General features: G+C 43.5%; 1 protein-coding gene across 1 annotated transcript in view; it reads left to right on the forward strand.

Annotated features, from left to right (window-relative positions):
* The window catches only part of LOC124594408 (peroxidase-like), a 193,027-nt gene extending 172,121 nt beyond the window's left edge, over window positions 1–20,906 (forward strand). The window contains exons 18-19 of the mRNA XM_047132781.1: window positions 20,050–20,155; window positions 20,710–20,906. Coding sequence (XP_046988737.1) covers window positions 20,050–20,155; window positions 20,710–20,791 — 188 coding nt within the window. The 3' untranslated portion in view covers window positions 20,792–20,906. The remainder of the gene's footprint in view (window positions 1–20,049; window positions 20,156–20,709) is intronic.
* Window positions 20,907–21,535: the final 629 nt, after the last annotated feature.

Raw genomic sequence — 21,535 nt, forward strand, 5'->3', positions numbered from 1 at the left:
GAAATGAGAGACGGTCTTCAAAATTAAAAATATTCCAAGTTGAATTAATGCAGAGTAGTCTACTTGTATTCCTGGCAATTTACACGGCCAAGTCACATTAATGTGACCAACGCTTATGTTCGACGTCATTGTGCAGAAAGCACTCACAATCGGCCCGTTTCAGCTCTAGCAGTGGAGGGTATACAGAGGGGTCCAAAAAAATGTATCCACTGTTTAAATGTCCATAACTGGCAAACTAATTGACGGAGTTGTCTCATCTTTGGTAGTGTAATAGTTTGTAGTTCCGGCAATCGCCACACAAGCGTTGTATTGCGCTGTTTTGTTTTGTCAGATGAGTCACCAGATAGTCAGTGTTTTGTTCTTGGTTGCACCTAGTTACTCGAGTAAACATGGCTGGCGCAAGGCTTACATTCGATGAAAGGAAGTCAGTTTTCAAGTGGTATTTTAAGTATGAAAACATTAATGAGGTTCAACGGCAATGGCGAAATGAGTATCAAACAGAGCCACCAACACGTTTAACGATTCGTAGCATTCGAGACAAATTTGAAGCCGAAGTCTGGGTTAAAGATGTACACAAACAACGAACTGGACGACCTATAACAGTATCAAGTCCAGCTAACACCCGTCGTGTGTTACAGCAATTCACTCGCTCAACACAGAAGTCTGGAGTGAGTCGCTCAAGTGTTCGGCGAATTTTTAAGACAGCAAAGTGGAAGTGCTACCTACATCCCAGATGATTGTGTGGTCTGATGAGGCACAGTTCAAACTCAATGGTACAGTAAATCGCCACAATTGCATCTACTGGGCCGCCGAAAATCCGAACGTCCGTGTAGACAAAGCCGTGAATTTGCCAGGAGTAAATGTGTGGTGTGGGTTGTCTTTCCGGGGCTTCTTTGGGCCATTCTTCTTTTGACGGCACAGTTACCAGTGAGGTGTACCTTCAGAAGCTTCAGACATCCATTTTACCTGCCATCCGAAACTTGTATGGAGACGGAAGAGTTTACTTTCAACAAGATGGTGCCCCAGCCCACTACCAAAATCGTGTTAGGGCGTATCTCGATGAAAATCTACCAGGAAGATGGATAGGCTGTAGAGGTGCTGTGGAGTATCCACCACGTTCCCCAGACCTAACTCCTCTGGACTTTTACCTGTGGGGAACACTAAAGGACATCGTTTATCGAGAAAAGCCACGCACATTGGATGAACTTCGAGAATCCATCGTTCATTCATGTGCAAATATCCAACCGAACACGTTGCAGTCAGTAGTTAATGCTGCAGTTCGGCGGCATTGTTTGTGTGTGGATGTTAATGGTGACCATTTCGAACACCTACAGTGATATCTTAAAGTTGGACTTTAAGCTACACTTTCACCAAAAATGAGACAACTCCGTCAATTAGTTTGCAAGTTATGGACTTTTAAAAAGTGGATACACTTTTTTGGACCCCTCTGTATAAAGCTTGCGAAAGGATGCAGAAAACAGTGTAGTCATTGTCGTCATACAGAAACGGAGCGATTTATCTGATGTCCAACACAGCCCGATCATTGGTTGGCGGGCCAAGGGTGAAGGCATTTCCGAAGCGGCCAAGTTTGTAAATTTTGCCTCCGTGGTCAAAGTATACTGTTCATGGCAAAATGGTGGCATCCAAAACCGGAGAAAAGGCAACTGTAGCACACCACGGGCCATAGATGATATGGGTGATCGACGGCTGCGGAGGTGTGTACTGGCGAATAGAGGTGCAATTGTAGAGCAATAGGCTGCCGAGATGAACCAATGGGCCACCAACAGTGTCTCATCAACGACTGTTCAGCGAATGTAGCTGCACAAGGGCCTCCGCAGCAGGTAGGGGTTTATGAATCCATTATCACTGCTGTTCATTGACGACAAAGCCTGGAATTTATATGCTAATACCGCAACTGGACATCTACTGACTGGTGACAGGTGGCCTATTCAGATTAATCTCGTTTAATGGTGCATCAGACAGATGGCCATTGGCATGTACGGGATGAAATATCTGAAAGCAAACACTCTGCAACAATCGTCGGAAGGATCCAGGTGGGAGGATGGAGCGTTATGGTCTGGGGATGGTTTTCGTGGCATTCCCTGGGTGATCTCGTCATTCTGGAAGGCACACAGCATCAACACAAGTATGCATCTGTCCTTGAGGACCAGGTCCACACCTACATGCAGTTCTCTTTTCCTCGGCAGCATGGGGCCTACCAGCAGGTCAGTACGACGTGGCACACGGTTCTCGGTTCGAAGAGTAGCAAGATGGTTTATCGTACTCTACTCGCCACCAAGTCGAGACCTGTGGGACCACATCAATCGGGCTGTTTGCACTATGGATCCTCAGCTGAGAAACCTAGCGCAGCTGTCCATGGCCCTGGAGTCGGCATGGTGCAGCACTCAGACCCTCATTGGCTCTCTTCCCACCTGTCTCGCAGCGATCCGTGCTGCAAAACGTGGTTCTTCAGGCTGTTGACAGGTGACCATATTAACATCACTGAACAGTGTATATAATTAAGCAACTATCCCAGAAACCGGAACCCAGAACCCAGTTTCAGTTGCAGGTTACCTATCTGGCAATTTCCAGTGGCAAAAATTTGATTTGCAATATTTTGCGTATTTATTCCGAATTTAAAAATTTGAAATCCTTTCATAATCTTCTTATTAAGAGGCATATTCCCATGTCAAATGTTTAACACAGTAGGACAAGTATTACAGTTAGAAACCATGTGATTGTCACGAGGCAGCGTAACTGGCGGCGCGCAAATACCCGGAATTTATTCATTCAGTATTTGAGAATCAGAGCACAAAGTGACTTCCAACAAACTTTGCACCTAATTTCAAACATTTAAGAACTTTTTTCTCGCTGGCACCTCCCACAAAATAATGAACTAGATTTCCACTGTTCATGCAATAAAACTGCATCACCAGACATGACGTTTCAATTTACTTCTTCTTTACTAACGACGCTATTCGTAATTCAGTGTGCAGACAGTATCCATATACACTACTCAATATTCTTGCAAAGTTACGTCATAGTTCAGGAGATCATCATCACAATTATCTCAAAAGTTTTCAGCACCAGGCTGGGTCTGTTTCGAACATAAGCTTGTCCGTCTAATTCTGTTTTCTCATCATCTTTTTGTTTACACACTGTTCCTCACCTCTTTTTTCAACGCACTCCTTCATACCTTTCAGTCATTTATCCTTCTGTCTTCCTCTTGGCCGTTTCCTTCGCATCTCCATTTCATGTATCTTCTTGGGAATCTTCTAGTTTTCCATTCTGTTTAAGCGCCCATACCACCTCTGCCTTGGTGTTTCTATCCTGCTCCGCAAGGGTTTCTCTTTCACTATTTCTCACAGTTGCATCCTAAAGACATGTGTTAGCCTTACTTACCTGCTTTGGACTGCCTTAACAAATATGATTTAATAACATTCTAATAACCTTTAGCATTCTACTTGATAATGGCATAAAAGTCGAAATCTGGATTGTACAAAAGACAACTATAATAATACAGACTCCAAGTGGTGGTTTATTCTTTTAAAAATTTCCCTTACCCTTTGGTTCCTCATCCTATCTCTCATTGTTGCTCCCACCCAAGGGACTTCATTTCATGTGCATGTAACATGCTTACATCTCTTTTCTTCACTGCCTATGTTTCAGACGCATAGATCAGCATTGCGATGTAGGGACTTCTGTATATTATTTCTTTACTTTTTTGTAGGACGTCTTGGTTCCAAACCTTGTGCTTTGCACGAATGCTTCTGCCTGTCTACCACGTTCACTGATTTTTTTCTCATTTATTCCAATTTCTTCATCACACTTTCCAAGTACTTGGCACTTTCCATCTTCTTCTATAGTTCACCCCCAATCCTTATTCCGCTAGTTGTTCTATCTTTATTTCTAGGATCTCACATTTATTTATATTAAATTTCGTTCCATACTGTCTCACTGTTTCTTCCCAAGCATCCAGCTGTTCCTGAATCTCTTCCTCCCTGTTTCTCATCAAGTTATCCACGAATACTATTGCTTTCATCTTGCCTTCTCCAGTTTTTTTTTCTGCCACCTTAGTCATTATTTCATCTAAGACCACAATGGAAAGGATAGGTGACAATGCACCACCCTGTTTCACATGACTTATTTGCTAGAACCAATTCATCCTTTCATTTCCCACTTTCATACAGACTTCCACAGTACATCTCCTTCATTCTGCTTGTTGTCTCTTTTTTCATCCCTTTCTTTTCTAGTGCTTCCCAGATCGTTCTTCTACAGACTCTATCACATGCCTTTCCTACATCGAGGACGGCCATCAGAAGAGCTCCAAATTCGTAGTGCTGCTACTGGAGCTACCTCACTGCAGGTATGATGTCAAGAGTTGACCTCCTAGGTCTGAAACCATGCTGCTCCTCTGTCAGTTTGTTCTCGACCCTTGTTCGGATTATGCTCTCCAGGATCTTCTCATATATCTTGTCACAGTGTGGTATTATTGTGACTCCCCTGTAGTTTCTACAATCCTTCCTACTCCATTTCTTGAGTATAGGGACAATTAGTGCCCTCTTGCAATCTTCTGGAATCTTCTACTCCTTGCACACCATCGTCGTACACTCAGTGTTCCCCAACCTATCCTGCTGCCTTCACCATTTCGTCCACACCTCGTGCCTTTCTTCCTTTCATCTTGTCCAGTGCCATTTGAATTTCCTTCCCAGTCAGGTCCTCCTCCCCCCCACCCCCCCCCCCCACCCCTCCCTCCGCGAGTTTACGTTTGCCTCCTATAGTCTATTATCCTCATCTCCAAGTCCGTTCGGATTTGGCAAGTGCTCAAAATACTCCTTCCACACAACCTTCAGTGTCTCTTTGTTATTAAAATCATTGTTGCAGCCTCTCTCAAACCTTTCCTCCTATTTTTGACCATTCCATAAAGTACTTTCTTCCTTCCTTCCGCTGCTGTCTTCATCATCTTTGTACATTCTTCTATACACTTCCTTCTCTCCACAGCCACTGTCTTATTGGTCTCTTTCTAATTTTTTCTTATTGTCCTCTCTTGCTAATCTCATCCTTTCCTGAACTACAGTCTGAGCCTTGTTCTTCCTTTCCACTCCTTGACTCCTTCATTCCACCATAGTGCCTCCGTTATCTGTCACTTGTCCTTCCACAAACAGTTATACAGCTTCTATCACAGCACATTTAAATTGTCCTCATTCCTCTTCCCCTGCATTGGGTTGATCCTTTGGTAACCTTCCCCTTATAATATCCTGATATTCTTTCTCGAATTCCGTTTCCTTCAGTTTCCATACTCTGATTCTCCTTTACTGGTTCTCTGCTTTCTTCCATTCCCTTCTGATTCCTGTGCCCATTACCAATAGTTGGTGGTCACTATCCAATGCCTCAAGCGATAGTACACTACTGGCCATTAAAATTGCAACACCAAGAAGAAATGCAGATGATAAACGGGTATTCATTGGACAAATATATTATACTAGAACTGACATGTGACTACATTTTCACGCAATTTGGGTGCATAGATTCTGAGAAATCAGTACGCAGAACAACCACCTCTGGCTGTAATGACGGCCTTGATACGCCTGGGCATTGAGTCAAACAGAGCTTGGATGGCGTGTACAGGTACAGCTGCCCATGCGGCTTCAACACGATACCACACTTCATCAAGGGTAGTGACTGGCATATTGTGACGAGCCAGTTGCTCGGCCACCATTGACCAGACGTTTTCAGTTGGTGAGAGATCTGGAGAATGTGCTGGCTTGGGCAGCAGTCGAACATTTTCTGTATCCAGAAAGGCCCGTACAGAACCTGCAACATGCGGTCGTTCACTATCCTGCTGAAATGTAGGGTTTCGCAGGGATCGAATGAAGGGTAGAGCCACGGGTCGTAACACATCTGAAATGTAACGTCCACTGTTCAAAGTGCCGTCAATGCGAACAAGAGGTGACCGAGACGTGTAACCAACTGCACCCATACCATCACGCCTGGTGATACGCCGGTATGGCGATGGCGAATACGCGCTTCCAATGTGTGTTCACCGCGATGTCGCCAAACACGGATGCGACCATCATGATGCTGTAAACAGAACTTGGATTCATCCTAAAAAATGACGTTTTGCTATTCGTGCACCCAGGTTCGTCGTTGAGCTCACCATCGCAGGCGCTCCTGTCTGTGATGCAGCGTCAAGGGTATCCGCAACCATGGTCTCCAAGCTGATAGTCCATGTTGCTGCAAACGTCATCGAACTGTTCGTGCAGATGTTAACTTGTTGTCTTGCAAACGTCCCCATCTGTTGACTCAGGGATCGAGACGTGGCTCCACGATCCGTTACAGCCATGCGGATAAGATGCCTGTCATCTCGACTGCTAGTGATACGAGGCCATTGGGATACAGCACGGCATTCCGTATTACCCTCCGGAACCCACCGATTTCATATTCTGCTAAAAGTCATTGGATCTCGACCAACGCGAGCAGCAATGTCGCGATACGATAAACCCCAATCGCTCGAGGCTACAATCCGATCTTTATCAAAGTTGGAAACGTGATGGTACGCATTTCTCCTCCTAAAACGAGGCATCACAACAACTATTCACCGGGCACCCCGGTCAACTGCTCTTTGTGTGTGAGAAATCGGTTGCAAACTTTCCTCATGTCAGCACGTTGTAGGTGTCGCCACCGGCGCCAACCTTGTGTGAATGCTCTGAAAAGCTAATCGTTTGCATATCACTGCATCTTCTTCCTGTCGGTTAAATTTCGCCTTTGTAGCACGTCATCTTCGTGGTGTAGCAATTTTAATGGCCAGTAGTGTACCTTTGTATCCGTTGCAGTCCTCTTCGTTTCCGTGTCATAGAGCATGTAATCTAGCAAAGATTTATGCGCTACATTCCTGCTGTATCACGTTACTTGGTGGCTATCTTTCTTCCGAAACCAGGAGTCACCTCAACTCAACCATTTCTCTTACAAAGTTCCAGCAATGTCTTTCATTTCTACTTCCCCATACTTCTGCTACCAGTACATTTTCATACCCTTGCCTTTCATTCCCTAAGTGTGCATTCAAGTCTCCCATGACTATTATCCTTGTCCATTTCACTACTTTTGTAGTTCCTTCTCAAAGTCCTGCTTCTCTTGAGATGTACAGCCCACCTGAGGGGCACACAGTTGAATCACCTCTGTACTTCTTCTGTTTGTCATTATTGTGATCTTCATTATCCTGTCCCTTATCCTTGTACCTCTTATTTTAGACTATGCCTCAGCACAACTCCCACTCCCTTTTGTCTTTCTTCCTCATTTCCACTCCAATACAAGCTGTAACCTCTTCTCAGTTCCCTAACGCTTTCTCCTTTTCATTTTGTCTCTCCCATTCCTAAAATGTCTAGCTTTACCCTTTCCACCACATCCGCTGTCCCCTCTCCCTTCCCTGTCAGTGTTCTAATGTTCAAAATTCTGATTCGTTGTCAGTTTGCCTTGCCGGGTCGTTGCCTTTTTTATCTATTCTTTCCGAGGCTAGTTCCCTTGTCGAAAGTTGATTGTTGATCCACTGCTAGCTGGGTGGGCCTGTCACAGCTTCACCAGAGCCCCGTTAGCTGACAGTTTTCGGAGTTTCTACAGCTACCATATCGGTTCTTGAGCACTCAAAGTCCCCATATATTTCACCCTTATAGGCCATCCCCTGCTTTGCGGTATTGTCCGCCTCCCACCAGTTGGACGAAGGTTTGGTATTCTGATAGGCACTGAGATGCATTAAAACCTCCCTTTTGTTTAAGATGGAGCTCAAATTACCCGAATTATATTCATCTAGTGTTTCATTCTGAAAACACAAGGGGGCTTCCAAGAAACTTCAAGCATAATTTCAAATCTATCCCAACTATTTATCTTCGGTTACATGCATAACGTCAACTATTTAATATATTAACTCATTTGTAAAGCAATCTGACATTTGAAACTGAAAGCAATCTGACGTTTGAAACTATTTTATATGTCGGAATTCGAGTGTTTCAAGAACTGGGGGTTTACTGGTGTGCAACTAACGCCACTCATTCTTTTGTTGCTTTAATCTTAATTACAGATCTGATTATGGCAGTAGCAGAAACGTTGTTATAAATATATAAATTATTACATGATCTAGACGACTTTATTCATAAAAATACACAATGGTTGCAGACACATTTAGGAAATTTGTGTTCTTTATTCGACAGCCTCCGTAGGGGAGGAGTCAGTGTAGATTACTGCCATGTGGAGCATCCGAGTTCGATTCGTAATGCTGCCAAGGACTTTTCTTGGTAGGAGGACTGGGCTGGGATGCATTCAGTTGAGGAACTGTCTGTTTGAGAGGTAGCGGCTCCAAGGTCTAAATGTCGACGACGGTCGGCAGAGCGGTGTGCTGACCCCAAGTTCCTCCGTACAACGTCCACATAAATCCATTGCCCGAGGATGGCGCAGCTGGCATTCGACATCGCGTAGCCTGATCGCGAAGTTTCGTTTCGTTTCGTGTTCTTGGCTAAGCGAAGACGCGAGGCACAGACGACATAAAAATGCTGGGTTTTTATTCCATGATGCCATATTTTTAAGTAACTGCTCAAGTCATACTAACATTTTCCTACTGCTATTAATCCTAGAAAATCCTGCACAGGTCTTGACAAATAACAGGAATACCAAGTACCGCTTTTCGGAATATCTGTTCCATAATACGAGAGTTCTCCAGATGGTGGGGGAAATATTCACAAACGCTTGTGCAAAGTCTATGGAGCATCTGCTGTCGACAGAAGGGCAGTCAGTCGCTGGGCACGGATGGTGAGGTTACCAGAAGGCGGAGCTCCACGATTTGTCGCGGTCGGGGACACCATGCACGGCTGTCACACCTGACATGTTACAGCGAGCTGATGTTTGGGCCACTAAATGATGCCATTCGTGGAAGACATTTTGAGGACGCCACCAGCACAAGGATTGGTACCGACAGGATACTTATGCCCTTGTTTCGCTCTGGAGGGAGGCGATAGAACGGGATGGAGATAATGTGGAAAAATAGGGTGTGTAGATAAAACACCATCCTTCGTGTGTGTCATTCTCATTATGTTCAATAAAGAACTATTGAAGAAGAAATGCGGTGCATTACTTCCTGGTTCGTTGCATCTTCTGCCAATAAAATGCAGTCTTGCTTCGCCTTCCCCATAACGTTTTCTGCGTGATGGTTCCAATTTAAATTGTTCGTAATTGTTAATCCCTAGGTATTTTGTTAATCGACAGCTTTACGTTTGTGTGATGTATCATGTACTGAAAAGTAATGCCTCCACCTTCGTAACTCTTCAACAGTTGGCAGCATTGGTATGCAGCAAGTACTGACTTGTTCCGTAGCCTCTTCTCTACAGCTCCAGTTGGCGGGAAGCCTTAGCATTGAACGGTTGTGTTGTTACAGTGTAAAGTATGGAACCCTGCGCAGACGGTCGGTCAATGCGATTTAAGCAACGTTCAGTCATAGAATTCTTGACAGCAAAGGTGTCACCCCAAAGGAGATTCATCAGAGAATGAAAGCAGTTTATGATGAATATATTGATGTGAGTACTGCGCGTCGTTGGGCGAGTAAGTTTAAAGATGTTGAGGCGGGAACATCTGACCTGCGTGACAAACAAAGAGTTGGACGGCCTGTGACAGCAACCACCGAGTTTCACAAATCTGTGATTTATTCAGGACGATCGTCGTATCACTCAGAGAGAAATTGCAAACACAATCGTCATTACACAAAAACGTGTCGGTAACATTATTACTTTGCTTGGCTATCGGAAGATCTGTGCACGATGGGTACCCCGTATGCTGACTCCTGAACTGAAACTGACGGACTTGAAATTTGCCAGGAACTCCTCTCGCTTTACGGGAATGAAGGTGACGCCTTTCTCCATTCAGTTGGGGCAGGAGACGAAACGTGGGTACACCATTACGACCCGGAGACGAAACGTCAGTCTATGGAATATCGACACAAAGACAACGCCCCAGAAAAAAAAAATCAAGATGCAGCCCTCAGCTGGAAAAATCATGGCCACAGTATTCTGGGACGCAGATGTTCAGAGCGTTACATCACAACGCTGCGAACTCTGAAACGACGCCTCACAAGGTCCCGAAAGGAAAAGGGAAATGTTTTCCTGCACCATGACAATGCCAAACCACACACTTCACGTGCCGCTACAGCAGAACTTCAGAGACTGAAGCCTCACCACCGTACGGCATCCTCCATACAGTCCAGATGTAGCACCGTCTGACTTCCATCTGTCCCCGATAATGAAAGACGATCTCCGGGGACATCATTACGCTTCTGATAAATACGTTGGGAGAACTGTGAGACTGTGGGTGCGGAAACAGTGTGTCGACTTCTTCCGCGACGGCTTCAGAAAACTTGTTCACCGTTGGCAGAAATGTATCCAGTAGGCTGGTGATTATGTGGAAAAGTGAATATTGGTAATTAAAGATTACATTCTAAGGATTATTTCTACGTTTGATTTATTAAAATATTCCCATCCAAATCCAGTTAACGAAGGTGGAGGCATTACTTTTCATTCAATCCTCGTAGCCGAAATTTAACGGATTTCTTTTAAGATCTCATGTGGAGGACCGTCACACTTTTTATTGTTTGGGGTCATTTGCTATTGTTCGCAATATACATAAATCTTGTCTAAATAATTTTGAAACCTACTGTGATCTTTTGATGAGTGTACTAGACGGCAAATGGTACCATCATCTGCAAACAATCTACGTAGGTTGCTTGTGTTGTCCCCTAAATCGTTCATGCAGATTAAGAAGAACAACTGAGCTATGACATTTCGCTGAGGAACGCCAGATATAAGTAAGGTTTCATTAGATGATTTCCCGTCAGTTGGTACCAACTGCGACCTTTCTGACAGAAAATTGTGAATCCATTTGTACAGCTGGGATGGTACTCCATCGGCAGGCAATTTGATTAGAAACTGTTTGTGAAGAACCGTGTCAAGAGCCTTCTGAAAGTCTCGAAACATGGAATCAACATCATATTCCTTGCTGATACCACTCCTTACTCCGTGTGATCAAAAAGTCAATTGTGTTTAAGAAGAACGATATTTGCTGAATCCATGTGTCAACAGACCGTTTTCTTGGAGGTGTTTCTTTAATGTTTTAACACTGTATACGTTCTATAGTTGTACCGAAAATCATGTCAGTCATGCGCGTCTATTATTCAACGGATTACTTGTATTTTCTTTCTTGTGTATTGGTGTGACCTCAGCAATTTTCCAATCTTCAAGTCGGATCTTTCGCCGAGAGAGCGGTTCCACATAATTGCTAAAGATAAAGAGCTATATCATAAGTATACTTCGAAAGGAATGCAAATGGTATACAACCTCTACTGGTAGATTTTCCAGCGTGAAGTGAAAAGTTGCTTCACTACACCAAGGCTGTCTGCTTCAAAGCTGCTCATGTTGGCAGCTTTTCTTGGTTCGAATTCTAAAATGTTTATTGCTTCTTCTGTGACAAAAAATCGCATTCAGTTATTCCATTTCAGTGGCGTGGTCGTCGGTAACGTTACCATTGGTAACACGCAGTGAAGGTATTGATTGTGTCTTGCCACTGGCTCACTACACATACGACCTCTTTGGATTTTCTCCCAGATTACGTAACAAAGTTTCATTACGGAAGCTATTAAAAGCATTTCGCGTTGAAGTCCCCGCTAAGTTTCAGGCATCTGTTAACCGTGGTCAGTCTCGAAGATTTTACATTCTTTTAAGTCCGGCGTGTATTTCTTTTTCTCTCTCTCGCAGCAGTGTTGTGATGTGTTTAGTGTACCTTGGGGGATATGTTCCGTTTCCTAATAATTTACTTGATATAAAACTCGTATTTTCTGTAAACGCTATCTCTTTTAATCTTTGTCACATTTTGTCGACGTCACCTTAGTTGGTAAAGCATGGTTAAAAACTTTCCCTTGGAAATGCACCAAGAGAATTTTTCCTGCTTGAGCAGTGAATTTTTTAACAGAACTAAATAACGCATATATGTTAATAATATCACAAAATGTATTACTAGACACTTGTGTGTCTTGAAGTTCAGCTATATGGTTACCACAAGTACTAGATAGTTGTTTACATTGAGGCGACAAAAGTCATGGGCCAGCGATGTGCACATATGAAGATGGCGGTAGTATCGGGTACACAGTGTACAAAAGGGTAGTGCACTGGCGGAGCTGTCATTTGTATTCAGGTGATTCATGTGAAAAGGTTTCCGCACATGACAGGAATTAACAGACTTTGAACGCGGAATTGTAGTTGGAGCTAGACACATGGGACATTCCAGTTCGGAAATCGTTAGGGTATTCAATATTCCGAAATCCAGTGTCAATTGTGTGCCGAGAATACCAAATTTCAGGCGTTACCTCTCACCACGGACAACACAGTGGCCTTCACTTAACGACCGAGAGCAGCGGCGTTTGCGCTGTCATTGCTAATAGACAAACAACACTGCCTGAAATAATTGCAGAACCTAATACGGGACTTACCACCATCGTATCCGATAAGAAAGTATTGTGAAAGTTGGTATTAATGGGCTATGGCAGCATACGACTAACACAAGTGCACCCCGACATCGTCTGCAGCGCCTCTCCTGGGCTAGTGACCAATCGATTGGACCCTAGTCGACTGGAAAAACATGTACTTGGTCAGATAAGTCCCAGTTTCTGTTGGTAAGAGCTAAAGGTAGATTTAGAGTATGGCACAGACCCAACGAAGCCATGGACCACGTTGTCAGTAAGACTGTGCAAGTTGGTGGTGGCTCCAAAACGGTGTGGACTGTGTTTATATGGAAATGGATTGGGTTCTCTGGTCCAACTGACCGGGCCATTAACTGGAAATGGTATGTTCGGCTGCTCGGAGAACGTTTGTAGCCATTCATAAACTTAATGTTCCCACACAACAATGGAATTTTTACGGATGACCATGCGCTATGTCACTGGGCCGCAGCTGTTGGCGATTGGTTTGAGGAACATTCTGAACAGTTTGAGCTAATGATCTGGCCACCCACATCGCCTCCCATGAATCCCATCGAACATTTATGGGACATAATATGCGACATAATCGAGAGGTCAGTTCGTGCACAAACTGCTGCACCGGCAACACTTCCGCAATTATGAACGGCTGTAGAGGAAGCATGGCTCAGTATTTCTGCGGTGGGCTTCCAATGACTTGTGGAGTCCATGCCACGTCGAACTGCTGCACTATGCTGGGCAAAAGGAGGTCCGAGTGGATATTAGGAGGTGTGGCATGACTTTTGTCGCCTCAATGTATTTCACTTGACGCTGGTTGGCTACAATAGTCTACAAGTTTTTCGACCTAAGTATGGGCGTAATTACATGTTACTGGTAATTACGTAGTAAGGAGATCTTTTCTCAGCGTGACAAATAAATACTCTGTTTTTAAGGTAAAAATCCACTTATTTCCCATGTAGAACTGCAACGGCGTCTTCGTTGGGCTTGAAACGTTTTCTAGCCGGAAGTAATAGTGAGCTAAGTTGGCGAATAGTATGAATTTTCTAACGTTTCTTACTTCGGATCACTCAGCTTTTTATCACGGCACATTAGCGGACAGATGCATTGTCCCCATGGGAAACAACAGGTTTTTTTTAATGTTTTAAAACCAGACTTTTATCAGAGTTTTTCTCATCCACTTCTTACAAAACTGAAATGTTATTCACCACAATTTGTACAGTAACCAGTAAGAAGCATCCTTTTTCATGCCAGCAAACACTGCCAGCGCCTTCTGCAGCACAGGATACCGATTTCACCTGTTTCGCTGCAGAGCCACTGCCTTCCACCGACTTCCCTTATTGTTATCTCTTTTCTGGAATAAAGTGATGGAACCGCAGTAAGAAGTCGATGGACAAAGGCATTTCGATTATTTTGAAAACGTTCGAAATTTGCCAACAAATTCGGTTCCTGTGAAATGATCCGTGCCCATTCTTTTATGTGTCTATGGTATCATCTATTCTACATACCTTTAACGGTGACCGTTCAATACCGTGCTGTGCATTTTGCCGAGGTTTACATCTGTGGCCGGAGTTTTGGCAAATCCTTCAAGGGAAATACGTCAAAATTAGTAGTGTGTTGAATTCAGCTGCCCACTTCTTATCTGTTTAAAATAAATGTGCAGATCTCGTCAATAACTCTGGGTAAATTTCCGTTTGTGATAAACGGCCCAACACACGGTGTTTCACATAAAGTTCAAAATGGTTCAAATGGCTTTGAGCACTATGGAACTTAACTTCTGAGGTCATCAGTCCCCTAGAATTTAGAACTACTTAAACCTAACTAACCTAAGGACATGACACACACCCATGCCCGCGGCAGGATTCGAACCTGCGACCGTAGCGGTCGCGCGGTTCCAGACTGTAGCGCCTAGAACCGCTCAGCCACCCCGGCCGGCTCACATAAGGTGTTTCTCTCTATCACTTACGATATAATAAGTTAAAGGAATATTTATTTAGATAGCTAAACGTAAGAAACGTTACTCGTTCTGCGGAATTATGAATACAGTTGATTTAGCTATTTTCCAGGGAATTACAGCAACGACGTATAATTTTTAAACATGTATTAGAAAGAGTAACGTTTTTTTTATGTTTACCTATCTAAATAAATGTTCCTTTCACTTACTACTTTGTAACAGAGAGAGAAAAACATCTTATCTGAAACATGTAGTATATGGAGCCACATACACAAAACCATCTCGTAAATCAAGTTGGCACTTGTTGTTACTGAACAACATGTAGCAACATACACATAAAATTTCATTGGTATTAACACTAGGCAGTGAAATTTTCTCCCGATCTTATAACAAAAAACGTGCTGAGCGTTGATTCCTCGAGTTCTGTGTGTGTTTGATATCTGCACACTTGAACATCAACATTACTACCTAACATGAAACAAATGTCCCCTCTCCTGAAGGGCTGTCAAGTTAAAAATTATCAACCAGGACGTGCAGTTTCTGGAACGAAAAGTAAATGACACAGTGTTGTGCTGCCTCTATGACTGTGTTCCATTTTCTATTTCGCCCCTTCACTCCAACAGTTGTGGTTTTAAAATGCAAGGTTTGTTCTTACGATCTCTTTTCACCGCACTTAAGTATTCTGTCGAGACAGTAGCGTCAGTTCCATGTCACACACAGCGATGGACTGTATTTTATGCGAAGTTGTGGTAGCGTGGTGTTACTTAAGCTCCGCACCTTTGGAGAGCAATGAAAATCTAGATGTTTTATGGCTGTGTGTTTCACACGGACCTTATTGTAATTCTTCTTGGGAAAGAAGCGAAACAACGAACAAAGGACCATCACATCGGATAGGAAGACAGAAAGACAGAGATTAATGTGTTACTTAGATGAGACCTAAAATCCCAGACAGAGTATCGGAACAGGAAACAAAAATGGTAGAATACGAGGCGTGTTTTTTTAAGTAAGGTCCGTTTGAACGTAAGTACAAAACGCAAGGTTATTTCAGAAAAGTAAATTTGTTTTCAGAAAATACATTCTTCACTCTATTTTTCGACATAGTTGCCAAGTTTGTTGAAACATGTATCATACCTCTCAACCAATTTTAAAATACCGTCTCCATAAAAACTTGCCGCCTGCTCCGGTAACCAATAGTTCACTACCGTTTTCACGTCGTCGTCATCATTGTAACGGTTGCCACTGAGGTGTTGTTTGAGGAGGAGAAACAGATGGTAATCGCTCGGTGCAACATCAGGACTGTAGGGTGGGTGGTCTGAAACTTCCCAACCAAAACTGTCCTATAAATCGCGAGTCTGACCTGCAGTGTGAGATCTTGCATTGTCATGGAGAAGGACAATTCCCTTTGTCAGCATGCCACATCTTTTATTTTGAATCGCTCTGCGTAGATTTCTCAGGGTTTGGCAGTATGCTTCTGCATTGATAGTGGTTCCTTGTTGCATGAAGTCGACCAGCAAAACAGCATGCCTATCCCAAAACACTGACGCCAGCACTTTCACTCATAACAGTATCACCGTACACTTCGCAAATCTGTCGATGAATTTCTGTAGCAGGCAGGTTCCTTGCTGACAAAAACCGTATCACTGAGCGAACCTCACACGCGGCGGGCGAGTTGATAGTCTTAAACATCTTGAAAGCACAGAACAGAGCCGTACAGGTTAGCTACAGAGCTGAAACTGAACACAGTTGTTCCCGAGGCATGCCGGTACACGATGCACGCGCTCTTTGCGATATGCACACGAACTACTAGTGTCTACAACAAAACGGACCTTCTTAAAAAAAACACGCCTCGTACTTGTTTTGGTGGAGTCCGTCGTAGACCTCAGAGGAACCACACAACACTACAATCTTTACTCATCATGGCTATGCAGCCTATTTACTTTTAACATTCAGAGATCTGGGGTTACTTTGGCCCTTTGCAGGGAACTTTTGCCCACTGGTCGGAAAAAGTTTCAAATTTTTTTTCACGCTAAGATTATGTCATTAGCATAGAGTAAAGAAGGCAGGATGCATTCACAATGTGCGAAGAACGATCTAGAAAGTCGCGAGTTCCGTGAAGTAATACTGTGTTGGCAGCACTGGACTCAATGTTGATCATAAATAGTTCAACAACTGTTACACCCCAATAATTTCTGCCTGGAGGGTCACATCAGTTAAACTGAAAGTATGGTGGACGTAATTTTGCATTCTGTTAGTGTTAGGTAATAAGAATGAGAATCTGTCGTTTGTATGAAATACAATTCAGATAAAATATTTAACATTTCTGTAAAATGGTACACATTTTAGCAAAACATGGGGTTACTTTTGCCCTGCACAATTGGTCTGTCCAAAGAAACCCCAAAATAAAGTTGTGCTAGAATATAATACAGTTTCCAGAAGTTTTTCTGATGTACAAGAATATGTCCAACACCACAAAATGTTGAAAGATAAATTAGCAGTTGGGCAATATGTATGTGTGCGTGTGTGTGTGTGTGTGTGTGTGTGTGTGTGTGTGTGTGTGTGAATTCGTAAGGGACCAAACTGCTGAGGTCATCGGTCCCTAGACTTCACACTACTTAAACTGACTTATGCTAAGAACAACACACACATCCATGCCCGTGGTCGGACTCGAACCTTCGGCGGGAGGGGCCGTGCAATCCGTGACATGGCGCCTCAAACCGCGCGGCCAAACCTCGCAATACGCTTCAGTTTTTTTACGACTAAGACGAATATTACGGAATTGGGAAAGAGGTGAGTGATGTGGGGGCTAAAGTGCTACTGCAAAAGGACAGAACAAAAAGATAAACTATTTTATCCCAGGGAGGATTTGATAAGAATTATCAGTCAAACACGACTAACAAAACGTGGCTATTTTCAGGTACCAGAGCTTCAGTAATTAATTTCATAAGTTTAGAACTCATATTGTACAGTAGCCTTAACATACAATATATTTCTTCGCAAATTATTGCTATAGTGCAACACATAACTTGAAAATGAATTAGCTGACTTGTGAAATATACTACATTTGTATATTCACTGTATCATCTTCTGAATGAAGTTCAATATTCCCTGTTCCTGCCTTCAAAATATAGTGTTTAAATTATTCCTATGCCCTTGAACGTCTAATCTAGAGATATTCATTGAGTTTGCTTTGTCCTAACATCATTTTACCGTTTTTTTCCTGAAGAAATAACTTAGTGGGTCGAAGTAGCCCTGAGTTTGGACGGAATTGACCCACTTTTATTTAATTGTACCACAGTAAGAGATGTAATGTGTTTTGTTTAATATCTTTTTTAATTTCTTGTTTTCTCTCTGCCACTATCAATCGTTTTCTTGCCTTATATAAAAAGACAGGTAAACTGTGGACCAAAGTAACCCCATTCTACAGTTTGGTTGCTTCGATGGATCTCGCTTCAGAGCTCGTTTTTCATGGATTAATCGTAGGTCCAAACACATAAAAATAAACTGCATGCTTTATTAATAAAGACATTTGAACCATGACGGAAGCTGAAGAAATTAACCAAAATTGGTGCCACAACCGTGACTTGAACAAAGGTTTCGTTGTTTACGAGGTGGGTATGCCAGCAAAATAGGTAACACAGCTGCATGGATTATCCTAGTCCAGTGCTCTCCCTAACACAAACTTCAAACGTAATAGGGAAATCCCGCCTGTACCTCTGGCGTACGTAATCTTTAGATGAGATATAATGAATTTTTTTAGACATATTTCTCTCAAACTTATCTACGATAATGTTGTAAGCTGAAGAAACGAATTAAAGTAAGCTGAAGATATGAACTGAAATTTGTGTTAGGGAGACCTTGGACTAGGGTAGTTCGTGCTGCTATGTTACCTACACAGCTACAGTGTTGTAAAGGCTAGCACTCCTCCCTAGTAAGCAATCAGATCCAGGTTCAAGTCCCAGTTGTTGCACAAATTTTAATTCATGAAGTTGAGACTCATAAGTCTCAGCTTTAATTGTATCAGGTCTATATACACTCCTGGAAATTGAAATAAGAACACCGTGAATTCATTGTCCCAGGAAGGGGAAACTTTATTGACACATTCCTGGGGTCAGATACATCACATGATCACACTGACAGAACCACAGGCACATAGACACAGGCAACAGAGCATGCACAATGTCGGCACTAGTACAGTGTATATCCACCTTTCGCAGCAATGCAGGCTGCTATTCTCCCATGGAGACGATCGTAGAGATGCTGGATGTAGTCCTGTGGAACGGCTTGCCATGCCATTTCCACCTGGCGCCTCAGTTGGACCAGCGTTCGTGCTGGACGTGCAGACCGCGTGAGACGACGCTTCATCCAGTCCCAAACATGCTCAATGGGGGACAGATCCGGAGATCTTGCTGGCCAGGGTAGTTGACTTACACCTTCTAGAGCACGTTGGGTGGCACGGGGTACATGCGGACGTGCATTGTCCTGTTGGAACAGCAAGTTCCCTTGCCGGTCTAGGAATGGTAGAACGATGGGTTCGATGACGGTTTGGATGTACCGTGCACTATGCAGTGTCCCCTCGACGATCACCAGTGGTGTACGGCCAGTGTAGGAGATCGCTCCCCACACCATGATGCCGGGTGTTGGCCCTGTGTGCCTCGGTCGTATGCAGTCCTGATTGTGGCGCTCACCTGCACGGCGCCAAACACGCATACGACCATCATTGGCACCAAGGCAGAAGCGACTCTCATCGCTGAAGACGACACGTCTCCATTCGTCCCTCCATTCACGCCTGTCGCGACACCACTGGAGGCGGGCTGCACGATGTTGGGGCGTGAGCGGAAGACGGCCTAACGGTGTGCGGGACCGTAGCCCAGCTTCATGGAGACGGTTGCGAATGGTCCTCGCCGATACCCCAGGAGCAACAGTGTCCCTAATTTGCTGGGAAGTGGCGGTGCGGTCCCCTACGGCACTGCGTAGGATCCTACGGTCTTGGCGTGCATCCGTGCGTCGCTGCGGTCCGGTCCCAGGTCGACGGGCACGTGCACCTTCCGCCGACCACTGGCGACAACATCGATGTACTGTGGAGACCTCACGCCCCACGTGTTGAGCAATTCGGCGGTACGTCCACCCGGCCTCCCGCATGCCCACTATACGCCCTCGCTCAAAGTCCGTCAACTGCACATACGGTTCACGTCCACACTGTCGCGGCATGCTACCAGTGTTAAAGACTGCGAAGGAGCTCCGTATGCCACGGCAAACTGGCTGACACTGACGGCGGCGGTGCACAAATGCTGCGCAGCTAGCGCCATTCGACGGCCAACACCGCGGTTCCTGGTGTGTCCGCTGTGCCGTGCGTGTGATCATTGCTTGTACAGCCCTCTCGCAGTGTCCGGAGCAAGTATGGTGGGTCTGACACACCGGCGTCAATGTGTTCTTTTTTCCGTTTCCAGGAGTGTATTTGAATCATGTTAGTCTATTAGCAGTTTTTGTTTGCTGCTAGAATCTGTTGCATATCTTGCAGTTACGGGAAACTCCAATAGCGTAATCCTCTGGTTTTCGTTATTATCATAGTGTTTATAACTCGGTTTCATTATCGTTTCAGCACAACTGGACAGCATCAGGAAGACAAGTTTAGCGAGAGTGTTGTGCGACAATACGAATGACCTGGCCCAGGTGCAGCCGCTAGTATTCGTCCAAGCTTCATTCTTGTAAGTTACTAATACATTTGTGCTTAATTATCGTTCGTTACAGCGGAATCGCTTTCCCCATACAGTTCAAAGTCAGCTATGTGTTTCCTGGCTGTTGTAAGTACAAAATCTTTATCCGTCAGGCATTTGTGTATAAGGAGCACACTGTTGACTTAAAAATTATTTGCACTCTAAAAAATTATTGTCACTTAAGAGTCCATTGACACGCATTCTAGCTAATAGTAGAAAGTTCTTTCCACGACATTTCTTATTTTCTGGTGAATTACTAATATAATCCACATAATACAATGCTGCATTTCTGATTATTCGAAAATGTTTTGTTTACAACCTGGAGTAAAAACATAATTGCAAACTTTTGTAATGCATCACTCATAAATACAACACTGCAACTGTTATGAGTTACCAGCATAACCGCAGGCCCACTGTGGAAATCCGAAGATGCTTTGATGATTTAGTGGTAAAACTTATTTGTTAGACACTTACACCAAACCTTAGAACAATTTCTCTAAATATGTAAGTAAAATAAATAACGAAAATATTTCTTCTAATTTCAGGAACCAAAGAGTCAGCTGCACGAGTCAGTCAATACCTCGAGTCGACCTCAGACACTGGAGGGACGAACCAGTACCTGTGTGAAATCTGCTTTGTGCAACACTGCAAAGAAAGTGGGATTGCTGTAAGGACATACGAGTACTGCCACAATTCGAATGTTTAACATGTTTCCAAATAAAGTGACATTCTTTTGAATGTACAGTTTTCTACAATGCTTCTCTTTCCAATCATGAACAACTGAATAAATCACAACATATTTCTATTAGCGTGTAGTGCAGCGTGTCTTGTTTGTGTGTGTGTGTGTGTGTGTGTGTGTGTGTGTGTGTGTGTGTGTGTGTAGTGTGTGTGTGTGTGTGTGTGAGTGTGTGTGTGTGTGTGTGTTTATTAAGATTAATATACAGTTCAGGAACGCAGAAATCCTGTAGATTTGAATTTACAGATAGCAATTTAATTTATTATTAGGAAAATTCAGTAGTTTTTTATGCTAAAACGTTAGAAATCAAAGCTAGCGTTGTTAGAGGCAGCTTTCTGCAAAACTGCCTCAGAAATCTGAATCAAGTTATCACAATGTATGCCAAAATATTTATATTTCTGTTTGGGACAAACTAGAAACTATAATTCAGCTTTCATAGAAAATTTGTGAAACTGGCACAAATTGTATGCACATATCCTTGTGGCAGCTAGTATAGTATGGAAATTACATACAAAATTTAACTAGTCTGTATCCTCTGACACGTTTCAAAATGCACCAAAGAGAGTACATCTAATGAGACAAATCGAGAGCGAAGCATGATTCAAACTTTCTTTTCAATGTTTATCTATAGTTTC

Source organism: Schistocerca americana, chromosome 1 (genome assembly GCF_021461395.2).
Source record: "Schistocerca americana isolate TAMUIC-IGC-003095 chromosome 1, iqSchAmer2.1, whole genome shotgun sequence".
NCBI classification, from domain to species: domain Eukaryota; kingdom Metazoa; phylum Arthropoda; class Insecta; order Orthoptera; family Acrididae; genus Schistocerca; species Schistocerca americana.